Source organism: Danio aesculapii, chromosome 8, assembly GCF_903798145.1.
Source record: "Danio aesculapii chromosome 8, fDanAes4.1, whole genome shotgun sequence".
Lineage (NCBI taxonomy): Eukaryota > Metazoa > Chordata > Actinopteri > Cypriniformes > Danionidae > Danio > Danio aesculapii.
Genome location: NC_079442.1, coordinates 27,134,518 through 27,147,612, shown reverse-complemented (window position 1 = coordinate 27,147,612; position 13,095 = coordinate 27,134,518). Strand labels below are relative to the sequence as shown.

Below are 13,095 nucleotides of genomic sequence, written 5' to 3'. Positions count from 1 at the left end.
AAATACACATCGCCACACCTGCTAACACACAAACTGACAAGCCACAATTACCTATAAACACACATACACACTGTTGTGACAGTTATGATTTATGAGTACCGGGGCTGTGTGGGTAAACAAGTAAATGCAGTCCGAATGTGCAGGAGGTCAAAGGTCACAAGTCACGGTCAATGACAATGTCACCATGATCATCTGTGTCAGGGTCATGACCCAAATAAGCTTGACCAATCACTGTGAAGCATCACTCCCTTTCCATACCACAAACCACGGCGAGTTATCAGAGGTCCGTCAGTAATCACACTCATACAAATGTTATCAAATTCCATTCTTAAATTTACAGTAGATAAAAACCCACTCACAACAACAAGCAAATGCACATTCCACATAGAGGCTTAAATGTGAATATAACCAGAAATGGGATGCCAGATTGTAACTTTTAGGGTGTAATTGTTCTGGTTTGAATCTATTCATTATGCTTTCTATTGCATAAGCAAGGTTAAAGTTGTCTTGTAACAGGCTTTATGCCAATGATACACCCAATACTGGAGACTTCCTCTAATAATCTATCTGTCATCAATCCCACACTAGAACACACACATAAGTTTTGAAAAGTCCAGTCATTCCCTAAAAATACTGTACCACTATTATAGGATCTTTCGCTTTCTTTTAGCTACATGTGAATTGTTTGTGTGTGAAAAAAAAGTGTGTGTGCATGTACTTGAGTGCATGCCGTAGCTGTTATCGTTCAGGAAAGGGTGGGATGACAAGTACACACTGGAATACTCTTATAGAGAAAATAAGACTAATGAGAAAAAGAGCAAAGAAAGAGAGGAGAGTAAGCGCTGTGTCAGAGGTCACAGTACAATCAAGACTTGCTATAATTGACCTCTTTCCTCTTCGTGGGGTCAAAGGCCAAGCACCAGAAGGGATTTGGGGTTACCTCTCATTTCATATGTGTAGCAGGTGGTTCACACACACTCGCTGATGAAACAGTTTTTCAAGGGTTCTCATTCTAGTCTTCTTTCTCTCTCTTCTCTTTGTCTGGTGTGAAACCATCCAATTTCAGATTACAGGGAAATTTGTGAAGAACCAAGATTTTTTTTTTAATTTTGTTCTTCATAATTTTCTTGAGATTGACAAATATTATGATTTTACTGTTTTAAATTTCTTTAAAAAAAGAAATGCATTATATATACAATATTGCAATTGATGTTATGTATAATGATATTATGTGAAGTTAAAAATATTATTAAAATAAATGTACATAGCAATTTATTTAAAACACATACACACATCGGCTGAGTGTAAATTAGGCAATATTTAGAGGGCACCTATGATGAAAATCATTTTTTGGAACCTGTTAGGACAGAACTGTGTGTAGGTATAGTGTGTCCAGAGTAATGAAGTTTGCCCTGCACGCTCACGGTTTTTAAAGAAACTGCTTTGGTGCGTTAATCTTGTCAATACTACTGTTCAAAAAGGTCCTGACTCGCACTCATCAAATAATTGCTTCATACTGTTTTTATTTTTACATTCTTCGGGTGATACAAAAACACAAACGTTTCGGCACAATGCCTTCCTACAAAAACACAAATGTTTGTGCCGAAACGTTTGTGTTTTTGTATCACCCGAAGAATGTAAAAATGAAAACAGTACGAAGCAATTATTTGATGAGTGCGAGTCAGGACCTTTTTGAACAGTAGGTATAGAGTGTCCACAGTCATATTGGTGTGATATAAAGACAATAAGTCTCTTTTTTTTTAAATTTCCTGACGTAAGGATCCAAATTCCTTCCATTTTGAGGCCCACCGCAATGTAAGTTAGGAGTGCGGTTTCCCTGCCCACCGAATTGATTGACAGCCACTTATTAACATATCTCTGTAGTAAGACGTATAATAATAATATTAACAAGACAGGGCATGTGAAAAAAAGGAAGCAACTGAGATTAAAAGATCTGTTCAGCTCTCTGTGGTCATCAATCATCATCAAATGTGATCAAGAATGAGTTTTACAAGTTTAAAACATTTTTAAACGTGCACGTTTAGAATAAATGACAGCGATTTTACCGTCTTTACTTTATCACCACAGCCGCATGTCAGTACAATTATAAAAGAAGACACTTCAATCCCGCTTTGTGGACTTTAAATAGGTTTATTTTGTACATTAACATAACGGATATCCAAACAGCAGTGGATATTAACGTGTATCCTTTCACATTTAGTTAAAGTTAAACGCGAGTGCTGTGTGCGTGAACTTTTTAACAACATTTGTGACATATCACAAAAAGGCTTGCATTAACTCCACAACAAATACATCAAATAGTCATTGTTAAAGTTCTTACTGTAGTATTTCTCACAAACTTCCTGTGAGATCTGCTTCCTTCATGTCTGTCACTGTGCTGTTTATCTGACGCAGCCAGAGACGGAGACACGCTGACAGGTACATGGGGACAGTGGGCGGGAAGAACTAGCATTAAAGGCACAGACAACAAAAACAGCTACATTTTGTTCAGAGCCGAAAATCCAATATTCTGAAAGCTATAATAAATAATCTGATGGGCGTTTTGAGATGAAACTTTACAGACACATTCTGGAGACACTAAAGATCTTGAAAAAGAGGTAAAATAGGAGCCCTTTAATGGCTTTGGATCTTGTAAAATAACTGTCGATACTTTAATATCCTTTGTCAATAGTACATTCATCGTTCACAAAAGGCAATATTAGAAATATTAACAGTTATAGCAGTTCTTAATTTTTAATAAAGGTTCTTAATATTAATAATGTTGCTGAATAAAAGTATTCATCTTTATATATATGTACTTTACCCATATTTTTGAATGGTAGTGCACCTCAATTTGTGACTAAATATAAATAATAAGTGAGAATAATAAGTAATAAATATTTATGTAGAAAACATAAATCATAGTATATGTACATACCTGTACATTTAGAAGCATTGGTCTAAACTACAGTCTAAATACATAACACACACACTCACACAGACAGGAGCACACACTCTCTTTCAAACTCAAATTTGTTCTCCCGGCCCACCAACATTCTGGCTGTCAGTCTAAATCATTGCTTGAATCCTTCTGTATATTTAGACGTGAGCTGCTGTGTTTGGACATGGAATGACTGAGTACTCTTTGCAGACTTTAGCTACAAAACGTCCTAGACAATAAAATGAAGGTCTGTTAAAACAGGTTCTAGTACTCCAGACAGTTTGCACTTGGCAAACAGTCATACTGTGTCTGAGATCTCTCCCTTTATAATACAGTTTCCTCTCTCTCTTTCCCTTTCCTTGGTCATTTCCAATCACCCGTTGCTATGAGAGTAACAACTCTGGAAGCGGTATGCTGACATCATGCACCAATGACGTCGGTTTTTTGGTGTGTGATTGTCCTGATCAAAAGATCCCACAGCGCTAAACGCTCCCAGTATCAGGACCTCTTGGACCCCCCCGGCAGAAAAAGATGTTTTACAAAAGACACTTTTTGAAAGCACCTCCCCAATACAACCCCTGAGTTAATTAAAAACCTCAAGCTACAACAATAGTGCCAAGTAGCAGATCAAGGCAGAGATAGAGTGTGGCCTTAGGATATATATTCTGGAATCCAAGCAATCAGAATAGAATTCGGCAAACAAACAGTCAAGCCTAAACATTTATAGGCAGACTAAGCAAGAGCACTGGCCAAAGACAAATTTAATTTGTGGTAACTGCAGGGAAGTTTTTTTTTTTTCATTCATTGGGAAAATTGTACATCATGCTTCAAGCTTTTTCCACATCTTCCAATTCCAATTCTGACTTTTCTTAACAACTGCAACTGCGAGTTAACATCCTGCAATTCTGGCTTTTTCCCCTCAATATCACAGCTGTTTATCCTGCAAATTTGACTAATAGCAATGTTATATCTGGTGGTTTTGATAAAAAAAAGATGTCGAATTTTGTGATATAGCCGGAGGCAGGCTATAGACCAGGGGTGCCCAAACTTTGATTTATGAAGGGCCAAAATCGAAGCTTGATTGAGAGCTGTGGGACAGAAGTAAATATAGCAAACTGCATTACATTAAAGTTGCCAATGGGTAATTTTTAAATTAAATTAAATTAAATTAAATTAAATTAAATTAAATTAAATTAAATTAAATTAAATTAAATTAAATTAAATTAAATTAAATTAAATACTTCAACTTTATTTACTACTGCATTCAAATTTTTTGAAAAAAATATATTATTGTAACAAACTTATTACAATAAAACCATTTTAAAAAATCCATTTATAAAACGAGGAAGTTCAATGCCGAATACACTAGTCATGCTGAACCTGCCTTTAGCACGGATTATTTTTGCTTTGTCCCCTATTCTTAAGTGACAGTATGTACATGCTTTAAAAAAAAATCAGATTTATTTACAACAAGTAACTGAAACATTTAATTTCAGTTTACTTTTTTGTAGCTAAACTAGAAAACAAAAAAACAAAATATTACATTTAACAGAGATTCTCATTTCTATTTTAAACCGTTCCCCAACCCTTCCCAATCATTTTCCCTCTAGTGGGCTAAATCATAGGATACAAAGAGCCAGCTCTTTGTATCCTTTGCAAAACTAGTTTGGGCATCTCTGCTATACACAATATAGCAGCATGCCACATTTAAATGACGTATATGGACACAGACTTTTTCAATTAGACAGCTGAAAAGCATCATACCATTATAAAATCTAAACCCTTTTAAGATCAGATGATTTTATTAAAATTCAGTGATCTTCACTGCCTGACTGAGACAGAATATAAAGTGGGTATCAGACGGGACAAGAACTGAATTAAATTTTGATTGTTCCGCATCATGTCTTTAAAATATGGAAATTTTATTTACCACTGCTCCTGCTCCTGGCGTTGTCTGGATTAAAATGGTCTTTCATCTAATTTTACACTTGAATGACTAAATGAGTGCTTAAGTCTTTTTAATTGATTATATTTTAATCAGGTTACAACATCGATGCAAAAGGAACTTTATGAAATTGAAAATAGTCACATTGGATGTTTATCAGTGGCTTAAAAACACTTGCTGTGCATATAGCCCATTAACTGTAAATTCAGAATTTTGAGAAATAAAGACTGAATTACAATATATAAACTTAGATCAACAGGATATCATCTCAGCATTGCTAGAAAGAGTCATAATTGTTTGGTTTAACCTCAATGTTTAGTAGGGGTGTAACGGATCACGGTTAATCTGTGATTTATACGGATCACAACCCATGGTTCGAACACATGTGACCCACAGATTAATACATTTTTTTTTTGTAGATTAATCCTACATTTTTAACGATTGCAGAGAGATAGCCTCTCATGTCATTCCAATCACGTTTAAAGGCATTTGGTCTTTTCTGTAAATTACAATGGTGATGGAAGAAGTCGTGGTGGGTTATTCGGCAGGTGGTGGGTTTCTTAAGTTAAAGGTGTTTTCTGTCACTACTTGTTTAGCCTGCATTAATGCATTCAGTGTGAGCTGCACGATTAATCATTAAAAGATCAGGATCTCAACACTCAACACGTAAAGTAACATAGAATTTATTTTACGTGAGTGTTAAGATTCCAATCTTTTAATGATTAATTATAAATGATGGTGATTTGCAAATGTTTATTAATCCTAAGAGATTCTGTCTTTAGTCTTTTGAGTTAATTATTAAGTTACAAACAGTCAAATAACACAGAAGTACTGGGATAACAGTTTATAGTTTAGATAAAACCACTGATGTTTATGGTAAATATTTAAATTACCATCATATGCTCAAAAACGATAGTTGCAGGCAGCAAATACATTATTTAACCAAAAGATGACCAGCCATCAAAAATATACCACTGAATAATTCTTCAAAAATGACACATCTAAAATATGTGTTGTACAAATTATGATGTTAGATGTATACATTTAGTGTTATTAGCAACAGTAGTAGTTACTAGTTGTAAGTTCTGAATATTTTACAATGTATTTTTATTCATCTGATTATTTCTTCATTTTATTTTATGAACCAAAAGTGTCTTGCAGTAGTACTGTTTTTTGTAATAAATGGAAAGCAAATTACATTTATCTCCTCCTCTTTTTGGCTACTCCGAAAAATGCTTTGATCCATGACTAAAAAAAATAATGTGATCCGAACTATGAGATTTGTGATCCGTTACACCACTAATGTTTAGACTTTTTCTCCTCAGAACTGTGAGACGTTAAATCGGAATTGTATGATAAACTGCCTATTTTAATGTTAAACATGGTAGAAACAAGCTTCTGTACTTAAGGTAAATAAGATAAACAGTCCTCCTAAATGTAGATATATTAAAACAATATTTAATACAATTTCTATGCTAACACTGATTACCAGAAAGTAAGATAGTTATTTAAGGTTTTTAGCTTGTTCTTAAATGTAAATAATCATACTCTAAGCATTTTTCTTATTTCATTCTGCTTAAATAAATAAAGGTCCACCATAAATACTAGATTTAACCACAATAGCCATAATGACTCAAACTGTAAAACAAACTACCCTGCAGCACATGTGTTAGGCCTATGTGATTTCATATCTAGGCTAAAAAATTGTTTGTATAAGGAAATGGTGATTAATGGTCAAATGTATCTTTCTTAGGCATAGTTCTCATGTGTTTAAGTAGCTTTACGCCGTTTTAAGCTAGTATGATTTATGACGGATCTAAACTTGTTTCAGTGTGGGCTGCATAATTTTCCAAGTCAATGTTTTGTGTTCCTCCCAACGGTTTCATCTACAGATGTGTAGTACCTTTGAATGAGATGTTTGGAGAAAAGCCATGGTCAGCGTATGAATTATTCGATGTGTTTTGATGCTCTGCTTTTGAAAGACACTTCTGTCAGTATTTTTGTGTGTAGTAGCAGTCTATCCTTCTGAGGTTTGTCTCGTCGTGAAGCTAAGAGGAAAGCGCGCGTGCCGCCTGCTGTTGCTATGGTTACATCCTTACGCGAACGCGACTACTGTTTGCGCGCTAACAACTTTAAACCCCTATGAAGTATATGCAAGTAGGTAAAAATAGAAAGATTTCCGAGAACTAGCAAACTGCGCCCTTGGTAGCACTAAGAAGCGTGAAAGAGAGGAACTGAAGGCGAGTACCAGGGGACCCGTTTCGCTGTTGAGGCGCTGAGAGGGCGGGAGCGCGTTTTTCGGGACTCAACGAACGGACTACAGGAGAGAAAGAGCAACAGACAAGACACACAGAGAGGGAGAGGGAGAGATAGAGAGAGAGAGACAGAATTGTGCGCTTGAGCTGGAGCTGTGTGGAAAAACTGCACAAGGACACAGAGCTAACCTGCCTGAGACCTGCTCACCCCTCAGGGACCTGTGGATGTCCAGCGCATTTTGTGTGCGCAGTTAGCCCAAACTTTTTATATGTGGAAACCTGAAAGAAGACTTCATTAAAGCTAGAGTACAACGTGAAGAAAGGTGAACTGAAAGTGGTCTGTTCAGCATGGAATTACCGGTTCTGGTTTTGGTGGCGTTGGTTCTGTCGTTAAGCTCCAGTAAAGTCAACGTGCCGCGTCTTCGCCTGACACACGAAGGTAAATTAAATATTTGGGTCTGGATAATTTAACTTTTAATCATTATTCATCAAACACAAAGCCAAATATGACCCAAGATGTAAAATGATCTGGTTATACTCTTTATTCGGCTTCTGTGAGGAGAGAACACAGTCTAGTGCTCTAAGCATGCTAGTTAATGATTGCTTATTTTCACCGTTAATCGATTAGGTTAATGTAGCTGTCGCTCGGTTCATTGTGTGTGTGAATTATTTTACACAATATACAGTTCAACAATATATATTTATAATGTTACACAATATACAGTACAATTATTGCAACCAGAATCAGGGACGCACACGACTCATGATATTTATTACAAAATGCAGTCTACGATATTTAGTTTTTGAATAATAGCATAATGCAAATCTCAAACGTGTAAATTGGTGCATTATACAGAAACGAACTTTGAATAATCTTTAACATTTCAACAATGCTCAAAACCCATTTTTATTTAGTCACAATGTGATTTATAAACGGAATTATTGTATTAAACAAAATGCAGCATGCTCAACAAGACACTGGTTGTCGAACAAAATGCATTCCTGTTCACTGGATGTTTGTATTTATTTATTAATATTTTATCAATACAAGGCGGTACTGTAGATGGAAATAAAACTATTCTTAGAATATTGTTTCCAGTAAGCTGCTTCTTTTGTCGCTTTTCGCATTTAAATTGCTTTCCACGCATCCTGCTTTGTACATTGACTCTTGCGCACAGTCCCTTGGTGACTTTATCAGATTTAAACCTGAGAGCCCTATTCAGCACGATTGCAGTGCCGTTTCCGTCTTTGCATGGCATTGAACTTCTAGAGAGATGCTGTGGCAGATCTTTTTTTAAACTGTGGGAAAACGCTACGGCAGGTCTCTGGGTTTCAGCTGTTCTCCAAAACTCCGGGATCTCCCATCATCGAGCTCTCCAAGCGCGCGCACACCTCCCCGCGGTCAGACTGTCCAGTGCGCGAGACGATTCGCGCTTTTGTCATACCATACTTGCTGTTTATTCAAATGCATACGTTAAATGGCTTATTTATTCACAGGCAGGGGCGGATTTAATGATTTGGGGACACTAAGCAATTCCAGCCAACTGGGGCCCAAAAGTCCTAAAATGCACCTTTTTGCTGTTTTTTTTTTCTTTTATCACTTAATCTCATTTTCTACATTTTATCTTAATGCTAAATAAAAATTACATGTAAAACATCTTGTAAAACTTTTTAAATGATTTGTTTTCTTAAAAAGAATTCACAATTAAAAATAATAAATGAACTATTCCCAGGTGAAAAGAAAGTGTACTTAAGTTGTACTTTTTTGGATGTAATTATTATATTTTAATTGTACTATACTAAATAGATATTAAATGTGTTATTTTGGAACAACTTCAAGTATATTAATTGTTATTTTATATATACTTAAGATTAACTTTAAGCTACTTGAAATATGCTGTAACATACTTAGTTGTGTTAAAATGGACATACTTTAAGTACAATTAAAGTGTACTTTTAAAAATGTATTTTTTTAAAGTACATTTAAATTACACACTTGAAACACAGTTAGAGTATATTTTAAGTTCAGATAAAGTGTATTTTTAGTCCAGCTGCAGTGCATTTTAAAACCAATTAAAGTATACTATAATCCCAGTTGAAGTGTACTTTAAGTTCCGATGAAGTATGATTTAAGCACAGCTGAAGTGCATTTTAAAACTAGTTAAAGTACTGTTTAAGCTCAGTTGAAGTATATTTTATGTCCAGTAGAAAAATATTTTAGGCTTCACATTAATGTTATTACTACATTTACTATACATTTGCAGAGTACTACATGACCTACTTTATTTCAACAACAATTAACAAAATCATTCAGAAGAATGTATTTTAATTTTATTTAAAAATATGCTGTAAAAGTACAATACAAACACAAATAACTTCACGGTTTTTGAATGCTTCAAAACTTTTCAACATTCAACTTTTTCAATTGACACTTACCATTGTACAACAGTGTGAAGTAAAATGCAAACAAGGAAACACAAGTGTGACAAAAAACAAACCAAACATAGACCTGATACTTCACTGTATCCTTACAGTGGAGGGAATTTTTTTTATCGAGTAAGCCTTGTTGCATTTACTGCAGATGACAGATCGCACCTGAGACCCTGTGGTGTTTGGGGTTTTTTTTTTTTACAGCGTCTATGGAAAGAGAAAAGTACTGTTTAGATATAAAAGCAATTTTATAATATAAAAATCCCATGCACTGTCAAATAATGTAAAAAAAAGTTACTAAATGCTATTTTTAATAAATACTATTATTTAGTTTTATTCAGTTCCCCTTAACGTTGACAAAAAATAAAATAAATAAATAAAACATTTAAAAAGATGATCATGTACAAGATTAAAACATACCTATGAGCACATTGACCTTGTGAGGGTCCAACTGGCCCTTACGGGTTTCATTGCCAGATTTTCCTGTAAGAGTACATCTTGCAAGAGTTTCTTTACCAAAGATTAATGTGGCCAGTTCTTGGGTGAAAAGTGAAACTCTTGATTTATTCAGTCTCTCATACATTCTCTTTGACACTGTAATATCCGAATCAGCAAGCACCATCTAGATTGAATGAAAAACAAGCATAAGTATTAGAAAAATGATTTATAAAACATTACAAGTGATAACGATGTTATTGTCTTAAATTTAAGTGGTCATAATTAAACAAAAAAGCAGCTAAAAAAAAAAAAAATCTTGTCATAACATTTTGTCTTACCCTTTCTGATGATGCAGAAGAACAATTCACTGGAACTCAGGCTTGAACTTGAGCTGTAAGATGAGTTTCTTCTCATGCCCTCCAATACATCTTTGAGAGAATTTACAATTCCAGGAAGGTCTACAAAATTTTAAATCACAATTAAATGATTAATTTGGCCCAACTGATCTAGCTGGGACTCAAACTAGTTATCTTCTTGCTGTGAGGCGAAAGTGCTAACCACATAGCTACAGTGCTGCCCTGTATTCTCCATTTTTAGGTTTAAATTTTTATTTTTAATGAAGCATTGCTGTAATTTTAAAACTTTTATATAGTGTATATTTTCTTGTTCTAAAATAAAACTTATCTTGTGCAAGTTATTAGCAGAAGCATTTTACAAGATAATTAAAAGAGGAAAAAGCTGAATATAAAAATTTTAAACAAATGCATTTTGGTCATGTGCAAAACATGATTAATAAACCTTGAATAAAAAATGCATGCTACTGTAAAATAGCTGTCATTACAGAGCCACAATTACTTTTAATCTACAGTTACCTTTCGAAGTTTTCTGGGGAGATTTTCTCTGCAAAAAGCTTGTTCTCCAATTCCTTGTCTCCATCATCTTCTTGTTTGTTGTCACTATCCAATGCCGCCTGTATTTGTTAAAACAGATACAAGGTTAGAAGAGACTCTGCCATACCACTTTATTTCAGTGTTACTGTTGTATTATAAAACAGTCACATTTAACAAGTTGATATTTATTTACAAGTTCTCCACAAGACTACAAACATTCCCAAACTTTTTGAGCGCCTTTGAAATTACTTAGTACTAAAACATTACTTACATTTCTCTTCCTTGATCTTCTCAACTCTGTGTTTTCAAACAAGTCAATCTCAGTATTATCTGAATCATCATACAATGGAGTAGAGGTTACAGGAACTGTTTTTTCTTCTTTGTTCTTGAGGTCTCTTTTAACTTGTTTTCCCATTGCAAATATAGCTGAACTTTGAGAAGTACTTGCAACCTAAAACATTTACATAATAAACATTTAAAATGTCTGTGTGGTGTTAAGTGACTATTACAAATACTTAAATTACTGCAGTTCTTCTTAAAAACTGTACTTTTGAATGATTTTTTATTTATTTATTTATCTGTACTTTTACATCTGACACCTGCAACCTTTTACCTGCAGTTACTACTTCTCTTGTCTATAGTAATTGGCTGGAATAATACAGTAATCAGTCCTGTGATTCCTGTCCTATCAAATTGCACATATTAAAATCTAATCGGATGGACCAACCTCAGTCAGATGCTTTATAAATGCAACAAACATTTACAGTGCGAATCATCAAAATTGTCCAAGTAGAAGCAAAATCACGACATGCAACAATGCAAGAACTGTTTAGATTTATGATAAAGATGATCGTACTATGAGTACTTTTACTTTTACATTTGCACATTTTTTTTCTTGCACAGTATGTTTTTCAGTACTCTTTCCACCACTGCAGTACAACAATCTGGATTAGTAAAATCATCACATACCTTAACAGCTTCAGACTTTTTTTTTATTTGTTTGCTGTTCCTTTACTGGTCATCCAGATGTTTTCTTCTTTCTTGAAAGCATCTCTTTTCACAATTGAATCTTTGTACACATCTGCAATTAGACATAAATTAATCAAAGAAAAGCAGTACAATTATCAGATTAAACAGTATGAACATAAACCAACATAAAATGGGTATTATTAACAGTTAAAAAGTAATTACTAAAAGGGTATTACACAATAACATAAGGATTCTGTTATCAATTAACCTTACACACCGTATACTGTATATTTAATTATTCTTATAAGCACAAAAGGACATATATTTTTTATATTTATACTAGAATTTGTCCAAACAATAGAAGTTAATGGTTAAGAGAAGTTAGGAGTTGATATAGTAATATACACTAGTAAGAAACTGCATTAAATTAATTTGCATAACAGAGAAAATACAATTCCATTAATCAGGCTTATATTATTTAATATTGTACATCCAGTAAAACAGCTGTCTATATTAATTCTTGTTCAGAATTAGTTTGAAGTGAGCTATTCATTATATATATATATATATTAGATCGGATCACAAGCACGTTACAAGGTCAGCACACTGTAATAACCACTAACGTTAGTCAGTCTGCAAATACGTTGGAAAAAGCTGTTCCTTACTGGGTAACCATCATTTAACTAGGCTGAACGGAAAACACATATGTACTATTCACGTTGAAAATATTTTCTAAAGCCAAAGTGAACAACATAAGTTAGTTATGCTAATAGTTAGCAAGAATAAACTTACCACCAAGAAGCAGTATTTTCGCTGACAGTTTCTTTTGCTCCCCATTCCTGCTTCGACTCTGCAAACATATCTCGTCGTAACGTTAACGTTAACCCTCTACTGTGTTGTTCGCGCGATCTGACCTGGTTTTCCAGTCGTCGTTCTCCTCGTATTATTATATCGGTGCTGTCTACAATTCACAAGATCTGAGTCAAATTTCGGAAAGGACATGACTTGTTAATCGGCAAATATTATTAACTTGTTGCCCGCGCTCAATAAGCTTACAGTATGGTTCAATGTATGCATGGGATTGGACAATTATGTTTCGATTTGAAAAGCTGCGCTCTGATTGGTCAAACTGAATTAAACTTAACATTCAGGTAGACCTTACAGAGAGAATGTGTCATATCATACCTCTGGCAAATAATATCAAAAGAGACCGAAATAATTTATACA

General features: G+C 34.3%; 1 protein-coding gene across 1 annotated transcript in view; it reads left to right on the top strand.

Moving 5' to 3' along the window:
• Window positions 1-7,228: 7,228 nt before the first annotated feature.
• The window catches only part of sema3bl (sema domain, immunoglobulin domain (Ig), short basic domain, secreted, (semaphorin) 3bl), a 67,660-nt gene continuing 61,793 nt past the window's right edge, over window positions 7,229-13,095 (top strand). The window contains exon 1 of the mRNA XM_056463522.1: window positions 7,229-7,580. Within this exon, the coding sequence (XP_056319497.1) occupies window positions 7,490-7,580 (91 nt within the window). The 5' untranslated portion in view covers window positions 7,229-7,489. The remainder of the gene's footprint in view (window positions 7,581-13,095) is intronic.